General features: G+C 43.8%; 1 protein-coding gene across 8 annotated transcripts in view; it reads right to left on the bottom strand.

Moving 5' to 3' along the window:
* Positions 1-12,082, bottom strand: part of SH3GLB2 (SH3 domain containing GRB2 like, endophilin B2) — a 54,404-nt gene that overhangs the window by 27,072 nt on the left and 15,250 nt on the right. For 2 of the 8 annotated variants that reach the window (XM_073640068.1, XM_073640070.1), the window contains exons 5-8: positions 11,939-12,031; positions 11,150-11,161; positions 5,663-5,725; positions 4,040-4,063 (exon numbers count right to left, since the gene is read on the bottom strand). In XM_073640068.1, the coding sequence (XP_073496169.1) occupies positions 4,040-4,063; positions 5,663-5,725; positions 11,150-11,161; positions 11,939-12,031 (192 nt within the window). The remainder of the gene's footprint in view (positions 1-4,039; positions 4,064-5,662; positions 5,726-11,149; positions 11,162-11,938; positions 12,032-12,082) is intronic. The other 6 variants (XM_073640069.1, XM_073640071.1, XM_073640072.1 and 3 more) reach the window with 3 other exon arrangements.

Below are 12,082 nucleotides of genomic sequence, written 5' to 3'. Positions count from 1 at the left end.
AAAAAGTGAGCTCCCTCTAATGGTGACTGCAGGTAGTTAAAATGTTATTACAGAGGACTTAGTATATTAGAAGATGGCGCGCTCCCTCTAGTGTTGAGTGAGTGAATGTTATTACCGAGTACAATGTATCCTAATACAATGAGCTCCCTCTAGTGGTGGCTGCAGGCAGCTACACTTTTAATACTGGGTGCAAAGTATATCAGAAGGCTGTGAGCTCCCTCTGGTGGCGAGTGAATGTTATTACTGAGTGCAATGTATATCAAAATGCAGCGAGCTCTCTCTAGTGGTGACTGTAGGCTGCTAAAATGTTATTACTGAGTACAACACATCATAATGCCGTTAGCTCCCTCTAGTGGAGTCTACAAGCAGCTACAACTTTATTAATTAAATCTAGGTCTATGCAGGAGATTTGGGGCTGTGTATCAGAAACAGAGCTCTAATTACCAAGAATGCATCGGAATAAGTAGGACAGATATTCCACCACGCTAATGGGGAGGGATATCTACTATATGCAAGTAGAGGACTGCTCATAAGAAATATTAAATAAATGGCAAAAATTTCGCTCTAATGACATGCCGGAGGTCAGGAACAGCACTAGCTGATGAGATTAGTTTGGGAATTGAAAATGGTAACCCAATAAAAGTGCCCTAATAGCTAAACAAAACTTTACTCTATATTGTAATGCCATGTATATGGATGGAAGATCAGCTGCAAATCTGGGCCAAAATCTGCGTGATTTGGTGCCGATGTGCTGTGAATATTGTATGTGAAGAGCCGATGAATGCACATGGATGGCAGCTGAGAAAGTCTCTATATCTCTTTTGTAGGGGCCAGTGACCAGGCACATCAGGAATATCAATAAGGTCTAAAGGGCGAATGTGCTGGTAAATTTGGGTTACCTTTCAATATGGCTGCCTCCACTTGGGACAAGTTCATGTTATTAGTAAAAGTACATTTGTCCTGGTGATTCGGGGGAACAGAATGTATGACTGGACATGGTGTAAGTGCCCAACGCTATGGACGGGGACGTGCATCCTACGGGCGGTGGGGACGTGCATCCTACGGGCGGTGGAGAGGATCATGCTGGGAGGGAAGCAGCAATCAACAAAAGAAACAGATTATACAGAAAACAAACACATGGCACCTGGACCGGTCCTATATCTGGAGAAATATAGTCTACCCACAGTTGCAATCAAAATTATTCACCTCCGCATTACAAATTAGGTTTATTAGCAAAGTTTATAGACTTTCTGCAATAAACCAATGCATCAAAAACAAGGTATATAGCTGAATACAACAATATAACAAGAGGGTTCTCCAAATTCAGCAGAAAATGACACTAACTAGTGAAGTCTCAGAATTATTCACCCCCTTCATGACAAGCGGCTTTAGTGCTTAAAGGGGTTGTCCACTACTAGGACAACTGCTTCTCGATCTGAAGGTTTCCCCCGTTAAAATAAAAACACTTACTCACCTCCTGTGCCGGTGGAGCTCACGAAGCCAGCGCTGAATGGGTGCGGGGCTTACGTGATACAACAACCTCACGTGAGCCCCGGAACGCAAGTGCCGACACCGCTGGAACGACGCCGGTACGGGAGGGGAGTATAAGTGGTTTTATTTTAACAAGGGCAAATATTCACAGTGAGAAGGGATAGTCCTAGTAGTGGACAATCCCTTTAATAACAGCACCTCTGGCTGTTATGACCTGTTGCAAATATGATGCATAGCCAGACACCAGCTTTTGGCTGCATTCTTGAGGAATCCTAGCCCATTCCTCATGGGCTATAGACTTCAACGCACAAATATTCTTGGGTTTGTGTGTTGAATCCCATAGAAAATCTTTGATGGGATATCAAGGAGGCAGTTGCAAATCACGCGACTGACGGTCACCGAAGAATATTGTAGGACTCCTATTGGTCCAAGTCCTGATGAGACTTGGAAACTTATTCCTAGAAGGTGTCACGCTCCGCCGTAGGCGTCACCGAGCCGCCGTCACATCATAGTTGCAGCAGATCATAACAGCCAGAGCTGCTCTATTAAGCACTAAAGACGCTTGTTACGAGAATTCTGAGACTTCCGTCAGTAAAAGGCACAATTTATGTTGAATTTATGGAGACATCACTTGTTTCATTGTTTTCATGCAAAATTGCAGAAAGTTTATACATTTTGCTAATAAGCCAAATTTACAATGGGGGGTGGGGTGTTTGAATAATTCTTATTGAAATTGTATCACATGTCCTCAGATATGGAGATGTAGGTCTTGCATCTCGTACCTGCTCCTCAGGAGAGTCCACACTACACAGTGCACAAGAGGCCGGCGGAGACCCCTTTATACACATTAGGCATTCACCTGGTCACATCATGGTATGGGGGGGGGATTGTAGGACATCATTGTTGGCCAAACCTAAACTACTTCTGATACCGGCCAGAAGCTCATGTCTGTCGCTTGTGCCTTTGGTTCACGGGCATCGGTGGATAATGATGCTAAGCTGGGAGTATTTTTGCTTCTTGGAGGATTTCAATTAACATAATTTAAAAGGATTATTCCCATATAATCAAGTTACCCCCTTATCCATGTTATAGGGGATATTTTACTGATTGCTGGGGGTCTGACCGCTGGGATCACCTAGCGATTGCAACCTTGGGGCTCCGCAGCCCCATCCTGAATGGAGCGGGGTTGGCATGCTAGGTGTCATTCATTCATTGTCTAATGGGCTGATGGAAATAGGCAACTGGGCAGTCCCACAGATAATGAATGGGGGAGGCTGCGCATGTGCACCCCTGCTCCATTCAGGACAAGGCTGCAGAGCCCCCACACTTGGGATACCTGTAGGGGTCTGACTATTGGTGTGGATAACTTGATTTTTTAGCTAAATAACCCTTTAAAAAGGCCGGTAAGTCTACTATTCAGCATGAGGATATGAGAGGCTTCGTCACAAGCACCGAGCAATATTCTTATTTATGGACCCTGGTTTCTCTCTGCTCCCTGCATTTCACCCCATTTTCCCTTTTTCACAGTAGTTGAAAGGGACTGAAAAAGGAGAATCTGGCTCCATTCACGTCCATATCAGGAGGCCATTGAGGGCAGGTATGGCGCCGCCCGATGTTGTAATAGGATAGGCGCGCGATACCTACCGAATGCAAACACAAGCCGGCACACATCTGTAGACGAGATGTCATCAGCCTCGCGCACCTCCTGATACTGAAGTGAGAGAAGCCAGAATACCCCATTAAAAGGGATCCTATTACATATGAAGACCCTAAACCACTGCCGTAGCTTTATGCAGGGTAGGTCCATAGATTTTTTTTTTTCCTTTTATTCTAAAGTGACGTGAAAAGTTGTTAAAGTTGTAAAATAGCATAAACTATTTTTGAATAATCATGTGTGGGTGGTCCCGATCTATTGTGGTCCCTGTTTGCAAGCCAGATTCAGAGGCATCCAACACGTGGGCAGTGCACAGATGAAGACAAGGCTGGTACACCGCCATTAGCGTACATGCACCGGAGAATGACAGTGCTGACTTGCAAGCCTGGGACCGCCCAAATGACAACCCCCCCCCCCCCCTTCATTGCTAAAAATGCCTATTTACATGTTTTAAAAAACTTGAGAGTAACATATTTCATAGTTATTATTCTGTATAATGCCAGGACTGCAATTTAGGGGGCTCATATGTTCCCTTTAAAGGGCCACTAATCTCGGGCGGTACTTTGGGTTATGAGACGGGTTGCTAGTTCACACACGAGCAGGTAAATTCTGGACATTTTCAGAAAGAAAGAAAGCATTGATCATAAAGGTGCAGTCAATTTTCTGAACTTTTCTTTGAACAACACTTCAATCTGCCTCGTCTCAGCCGGTCCAATTCTTTTAAAAAGGGACAGTAAATAAATTTACTATTGATACCAATATGGGGCCTGGAGTTGGGTTCTGTGAACTGTGTAGTGATGGGATTTTCTGAGGACCTTGTTTAATTCCCGATATACTTTTTGGTGGAGCATCGGGCACAATATTAGTTGTCTGCATGGTCTTGGGTGCGCTTACCTTGTCCACCTCGTCACTCCAAAGCTGCAGTCACAGAGTAACAGGAGAGATGAGTCTGAGATACGTCATAGGCACTCAACAAAACACAACAGCCAGTGATGGTTCACAGATGGGAAGGAAAGGGAAGGGTTAAGTTGGGGAATTGATCAATGGAGGGTCATCATTTACACAGTTCCTTACTCGGGAAGAAGGGATTTGAGGGATCTGCAATACCCAACCCATCAAACCATCATGATTTTGCAATGGAGAGCCATTATTTTTGAGCCCCTGGACCTCAATACCAACCTTAATTCACTAAAAGAGTGTTCACAACAGCAGGAGCCCAGCAAAGTGTCCTACGCGGACATCATCTTGGGATGCAAAGGCCATAAAACTACCTCAAGGGCCAACGATGGTCAATCAAAGATCCAGATGGTCAAAAAATTCCCTCCAGAGGCAACCATGGCCAATAAAAGAGATCCAGAGAGTCAAAAAAATGTCTTCATGTGGCAACCAACCAAGATCGAAAGGGACAATCACAGCAAATCAGAGATGCCATATGTCTAACCCAAGAACAAAAACAAGCCTCTTCACCAAGAGATTGGGTACCCCATTAGGAGATGAGTCTACATCCATACCAACCTCATTATGAGACCTTCATAATAACCACCTACATCCTCAAAGAGAACATTTCCTTCACCACAAGGACATAAGTGACTGTAGATGGGATTTATCAGAGAAGTGACACCAAGATTAAATGTTGGACTCCTAAAGAGGACAAGTTACTTGCCATAAAAATTTATTTTTTGTTAAACTGGCGTGACTGCCGCTGTTTTCCTGAATCTGGGTTTGTTTTTCTTTTCTTCCTGCGCCTTTTCGTTCCCAAGATATGGCCTCCTCTTCCCTCAATCAGGTCTTTTTAAAAAAAAAGTGGGCGTGGTCTCTTGAAGATCACGCCCTGTTGGCCAATAAGACTAAATTAAAAACACAAGGAAAACGAGACCATATCTCAGGAATGGAGAGACGCAGGAACAAAAGAAAAATATCTCCAGATTCGTGAAAACAGTTGCAATTCCACCAGGTGAAATAATTACCAATTTATGGCAAATGGCTTATCACCTTTAAGAACATATTACTTTCCTCCAACCTGACACAATCCAACTTTACACCAATAGTGGTCATCATACCCTTCTGAAGGTACAACGACCACACAACAAATTAAGTCTTGGATTAAGTCATTTTAATCTGCATAACCAACCCAACGAAGACATATTTCTAGATGTTCATAAGACTTGGTCTCCTGGCCAACAACCATACACCAATTCTTTAGGCCAGGGTTACATTATGGAGATCAGCAGTTAACAAGTCAAAGACAAAATGAGGTCTCCAATATTGTGCTATAGACTTCGAAAACACACTGACTCTTCCAAAATGACATTTACTATATAGAAAGGATCTCAATGTGGAAAAGTGAGGTGGCTCTCCATATATCAGCACAGACCTACCATGTTAGAAGGGAGCGGAGATCAGGATAATACATTGCTAAAAGGGGTTAATAATCTAACGAGCCTGGAGGGAGGTGGGGTGGGGGGACGGATAGGAATTGACGAGGATTAGGGGGAAGGTGGTTTCGATTGATCTTACCGCTGACGCACTGGCCGACAATACGTAATTACGAGGTCGGGTCTCCTGAAAATCAGGCAAAGCCTGTGGGGAACAGAGCTCATGTCATGCAGGGAGAACATGAATGTGAGAACAGAAGCACACAAACCATACAAAATAAAAAACTAACATGGATGGGTAAAGGGGACATATAGCGGCGTTACTAAGGGTCCACCCCAGAAATAAGGGCCGTAACCACGGGTTTTCCATATTTATATCTGGCTAACTGTTCTTTGTGTGCTGCCATGGAAGATTAAAAATGGAGCATGTCCTTAATAAGTATGGAGGACTGAGCGGCTGCTGGGTCAGTTCCTCCATTTTTATCGCCCATTAGTTTCTACCAATAGTTCCCCACAACTATCCGACCACTAAAAAAAAGGGAGGGGTGGGGGGGGTCCATGTTGCCCATAGCAACCAACCCACAGCTTGTTCAGTGTCCATTCTTGAGCTACGAAACTGGTTGCTAAGGAGGCAACTAGCATTGTAAAGATTGTAAGATTGTGGTTGTTAGGTAGCATTCCCTAGCAACCGGTCAGACATGACACTAGGGAAAAAAAAAAAAAAAAAAAAAAACACAGGTCCTTGTTGCTCATAGCAACCCACAGTCGAGTGGTTCATTCTTGAGCTGGAGACCTGGTTGCTAAGGAAGCTCTGCTAGGCAACCAATTTTGTAAATATTGTGGTTGATAGGCAGTGTGTTCTTAGCAACCAGACAGTCAGTCATAACTGGACAGGTTAGTAAAAAGCTGGAAAATGTACTGGTGGCAAGTAAACATATAAGAATCTTGGCGGCAGCCATACCATACAACTCCCCATGCCAGGGTGGTGCTATTAACCCTCTTAACTCCCCAGAATGTCATAGTACATCCTAGGAAGGGTGAGCGTATATGTATTGATACGCAAAAAAAATGAAAAAACGTCTTGGAAAACAGCAACATAAACCATATTTATTTTTGTAAAAAAAAGGAAGGAAGGAAAGAAAGGGCGGGCGCAAGAAAGGAAGGAAAGGGCGGGCGCAAGAAAGGAAAGAAAGGGCGGGCGCAAGAAAGGAAGGAAAGGGCGGGCGCAAGAAAGGAAGGAAAGGGCGGGCGCAAGAAAGGAAGGAAAGGGCGGGCGCAAGAAAGGAAGGAAAGGGCGGGCGCAAGAAAGGAAGGAAAGGGCGGGCGCAAGAAAGGAAGGAAAGGGCGGGCGCAAGAAAGGAAGGAAAGGGCGGGCGCAAGAAAGGAAGGAAAGGGCGGGCGCAAGAAAGGAAGGAAAGGGCGGGCGCAAGAAAGGAAGGAAAGGGCGGGCGCAAGAAAGGAAGGAAAGGGAGGGCGCAAGAAAGGAAGGAAAGGGAGGGCGCAAGAAAGGAAGGAAAGGGAGGGCGCAAGAAAGGAAGGAAAGGGAGGGCGCAAGAAAGGAAGGAAAGGGAGGGCGCAAGAAAGGAAAGGGAGGGCGCAAGAAAGGAAAGGGAGGGCGCAAGAAAGGAAAGGGAGGGCGCAAGAAAGGAAGGGAGGGCGCAAGAAAGGAAGGGAGGGCGCAAGAAAGAAAAAGAAGGAAGGAAAAAAACACAAGTTTGATATCACCATTCACATGTTGACCTGGAGAATCAGGTTGTCAGGTTATTTTTATTGCACAATGAATGCCGTAAAAAAACAAAACAAAAAACAATGGCGGAATAGCAGGGTTGTTTTTTTGTTGTTTTTTTTTTTTTTTTTTTTGGGGGGGGGGGGTGGGATCTATTTCTCCTCACGTGTATTTTTTTTTCTAGTCTTTCAGTACAGTATACTAGATGATGAAATGAAAAAATGAATGAAATACCAGTAGTTCAAGAGTAAGCAAGCCGTCATACATCTAGGGCGTGACAAAAATGAAAGCTTATGGCTCTCCGGGAGGAAAAAGTGAAAGAGCAAAAAACAAGGTTATCCCTGTAAATTGTCAATCGTGCTTTCCCTAAAATAGCTGAACCATACAAAGTTTCCCTTCCATGTGAGGACTGTCTGCAATTGCAAAAGCAAAATCCACTGCAGAATTAAGTAACAGGTACTTTTCCCACAGGTTTTATGGGTTTTTTACCATCAATTTAGTTCCTTTCAACACACAGTGAATCTGCAGCGAAATCAGCAGCAAAATCTGCGTGTAACATATGGACGAGCGGCCATGTGAGGACTTATTTTAACAGGTTGGTTGCTATGGGAACAAAACCACTATGGATCCAGGGTGACAGCGCCTGAGGTCATGGTCACATATGTGATGTATTTCTCCCTACAATGAATATAAAAATTGGCCTGTATATCCAAGTCTATGAGTCGTCCCCTTCTCATATGAAAGCCAGGTGACAACCAATATGGCCGCCATTACTGTTCTTTTGTTATAGCGGTAGGAGTAAGCGATCAGAATTAGGAGTCTGCATAAGCAGATATTTCATATTAGAGGGGAAAGGGAACAGCACGGCCTAAAATTCAACAATACCAAAATAATACCGCCATATAGTACATAAGTTATACCACTGTACTATGGTTATCACCAGTTTTCATAGAAGATTTTCAGCAACCTAAAGAGGATTGGTCACCAGATTTCACAATACAAACTGCATATATTTTTACATAGATCTCTTATATCTGATAAGATGGGTGTACTTAATAAAGGCCATCATTTTTTTTTCCCCGGTGACCTAGCTGTATGAGGGCTTGTTTAATGAGGGGCAAGTTGTCGTTTTGAATGAAACCTTTCACTTTATTAGCCACAGCGGCAGGCAGCCACAGGCCCTGAGCTGCTATGATAACCCATCAGCACCCCACAATCACATTGCGGGTAGCCCAAAAGGCATTCAGACAAAATCCCTGGTAGGATCCCACGCCTTCAATGATGCGGTCAGAGATTGGTGTGAAACAGTAGCGATTGGAGCTAGCTCAGTTTGCAGCAGATGCTAGCTGTGTAACGCAGATGGCACCTGCCATGTTTGGAGCAGGCTCAGCTCCCGAGCGCTCATCCAGTATAGGACATACTATTGCATCCTATGTCAAGATGGACTTCAAATGAGAATTTAATGAGTCCGGCTCAGGATTCTGACATTGGATTTTTCAAGATAAGTACACCAGCCTCATCAGGTCTAAGAGAGCTCTTTAATAATGTATGCAGTTGCTATTGTGAAATCTAAAGACAGATCCACTTTAACAGTAAGTAGACGACTCCTAAAATTACACAGATTGGAGGGGGTTTGTTGCTCAATTTTAGGTGGGATATTTTACAATGAGAGGAAAGTTGCCTTTATGTAATATCGAAAACTGACGGGGGCATCAGCCCTTTGGTTTATACGATTGGCAGCACAGTTACACACAATGGCCAGCACATCACAACATAAATCTATTCAGAATGGTTCATTTGCTGCCACCAACCACTGTACATAACCATTGGGGATGAGGCGGGCACAGTGGGATGCCCGCGGGCGTCTCCTTCCATATAGATATTTCCTGTCCAGTTAATTAGCTGCGATGCAAAACTTCAAAAGCAGAAAGCAGAGGCCAGAAACATGCAAGGAGCAGAGGAGGGATGCACAACACAGGAGGATGGAAATGTCACAGCCGGTAGGAGGTCGGGGTCACAGTGCACGAGGCGGAAGTGCCATACAGCAGCACAAAACTAAGGCCAATCTTGCAGAAACAAGAGGCAATTAGGATTTTTATTCTGCTGCCCTCAACTATACAGTCAAGAGGCTGCAGGAATCACACCCCGATATCGACACAGATTCCCATAACATTAATAGCTCCATTCTTGATTAAGCTTCTCAATCACACGTCCAGCTCTAGGATATGGCCGTTCAGTGTCATCATAGGGACCCAAATCTGTATTATTGTCAATGTCACGATTACAATTTGGCATCTTTGCATCTGGGTATGGGACAAAACTGCCCAATATCTACCACCCTTAATTTTACTGTGGATACCAACCATTCCGATCACTATGTTGCCCACCACCATAATGGGCAAGAAAAAAAAAATTTTAAAAAAGGGGTTTCCGGGCACAAAAAAAAGAAATAAAAAAAAAAAAAAAAAAAAAAAAAAAAAAAAAAAGAAGAAGGTCTGTCTGTTCCTAAAACGAGTCCCCAAACCTTTTTATTTTTATATATCTGCTCTTCATACATCCTTGTGTTTTGTTATTGTTTATATCCTGAACTTCCTGCCAGCTTTCCTTCTAGACTACATTTCCCAAAAGGCAGAGCTGTATCACTCCGACAGCTGATTCACACCCAATCCATCTATAGAGCACCATCCAGAGACTGTTATACAGTCTCAAGATGCATAAATTTCTGCACACAGTTTTTCCTGCTTCACCAAAATCTTCTGGCATTCAATAATTTTACTGACATAATATTCCAAGTTCAGACACTCATCACACAGGATCCGTATACTGCAGGGTAGTAATTAGTCATATAATGTATTCATTTATTATAAATGTAATCTAGCAGTCTGGAATAACCAGCACCTTCCCCTTTGGTCAAAGTCACAAGTGAAGATTTCTTGTTCTGCATGGAGCCTGCTATGTCTATGTCCTCTTCCTGCTCTTCCTCCCTTACTCCTTGTGCACATCCCCAGTCACTGTAAACTTGCAGAGCATCGCACACCAAGCCACCCCTCCCCCGAAATCACTGTTCAGAGCACACTGCAGAGCTGCTAAGCTGAGCCATACAAAGCACAGACAGGAAATCTCTTCTCTGTGCTTTGAATGTTACAGCTGAGGAACAGAGCAGAATTTTAAAGAGAGCAAGTAAATTATGAAGTTTCTTAATTTCTGATAAGCTTTACAATACTTTAAATAATCTGTGCGCACGGAAACCCCCTTTAAAAGTGTGTCTGGCTGGACCATGCAGTACTTAGCAATGGTTAATGGGGTTATATGTATGGTATCAAAATGATAGAAATGGTGCATAGTAAAAAAATAAATAAAAAAAATGGTATGCAAACAAGATGTAGCAGTGCCAAGTCAATCAATGCAGTACAGCAGAGCGTTATTGCACCACTCTTTAATAACACTGCACTGGCTGCCGTACCTAAAATAACTAACTATTTGGCAATTCATTCAGCTCTGCTACATCTGCATTTAAACCCACAAAACTGCATCACACTGTACACATGCAATTAGTGCAGGATGGTCATAATTCTAGCAGTGTGAGCCAATCCTGAAATGGCTAGATGGTATATTCTGTGCACCCAGATAGCTCACAATCTCAGCTCTGCTACATCTGTGAATCAATGCAAGTAAAGAGCTTGGATGAGCCGAGTCCTTCAGAGCCTCTGCTCATTAGTGGCAAATAGAAGAGGAACCCTCCGTGCCACCCCCCTATGGTATCTCTAGCCACTCCGACCCCCTATCCTACAAGCACTCGACTACATCCATCACAAGGACAGTGGAAAAATAAAAGGATTACAGATGAACGGAAAGAAGCAAATAGAGGAAGTCACAGCAATGACCTCAGCGACAAATACTCACATCGCCCTCGAGCTGAGCAAATCACAATAAGGAAAAAAAAAAACACAAACAAACAAAAAAAAAACACCACAAGGTTAGTGAGAGGGTCAAACAGAACGGAAGAAGGGAGGACGTTAATAGCAGCCAAACACGGCACCCCAAAAAGTAGTATAAAGATGGCGGCACAACCAGATCTGCAATTATCATCCGATGAGATGGCAGTGATGAGTCGGTGCCGATTATACTGCACTGATATTAAATGTGCACTCACCACCGATATCCTACTAAAAGCCCCTTAAAGGGTTACTCCCAAAAAATCAAGTTATCCCACCTATCTAAAGAATAGGGGATAACATGCTAATCACGGTGAGTCGAATGCTGGGACCCCAGCGATCCCAAAATCATGGAACTCCAAGGGGATTCTGCAACCTCGTCCTAAATGCAGCAGAGGTGCACAAGCTCCAGCTCCGCTAATTGTTGATGGGTCTGCCAGGGAATGGAGCGCTCGTCTTTTTCCATCAGTCCCATAGACAATGAATGGAGGCAGAGCATGTGCAACACTGCAATCTAGGGAACACTGGGGATCCCAGCGGTTGGCCCCTCGTGATCAGCAAGTTATTCCCTATTCATTGGATAGGAGATAGCTTGATTTTTTGGGGGAATAACAAAAATCTCTACGAAAGGAAATGGTCATGAAAATGAAAAAACACGTCAACAGGGAGAAGTATATGGAAAGATGGCCCCCTTATATCTTAAATGCATGCGCCCTCCCCCCACATGTAGCAACAGGGTTATCAGACGGGACATTACCGCGGCTTTTGCCTCCGCTGCTTTGGCTTTTTTCAGTCGCGCTTTGCAAGCATCGAGATCCAAGCGGCGGTTCTGTAGGATTCTCCTTTCTTTCTGTAAATCAGATGTATGTGTATATTACAAAACAAATAATTATATGCATGC

This window comes from Phyllobates terribilis, unplaced genomic scaffold, assembly GCF_046119375.1.
Source record: "Phyllobates terribilis strain yellow unplaced genomic scaffold, ASM4611937v1 Scaffold_7__3_contigs__length_470593459, whole genome shotgun sequence".
In the NCBI taxonomy this organism is placed as follows: domain Eukaryota; kingdom Metazoa; phylum Chordata; class Amphibia; order Anura; family Dendrobatidae; genus Phyllobates; species Phyllobates terribilis.
The sequence above is the reverse complement of the archived record's forward strand: the minus strand, read 5'-3'. Positions and strand labels throughout refer to the sequence as shown.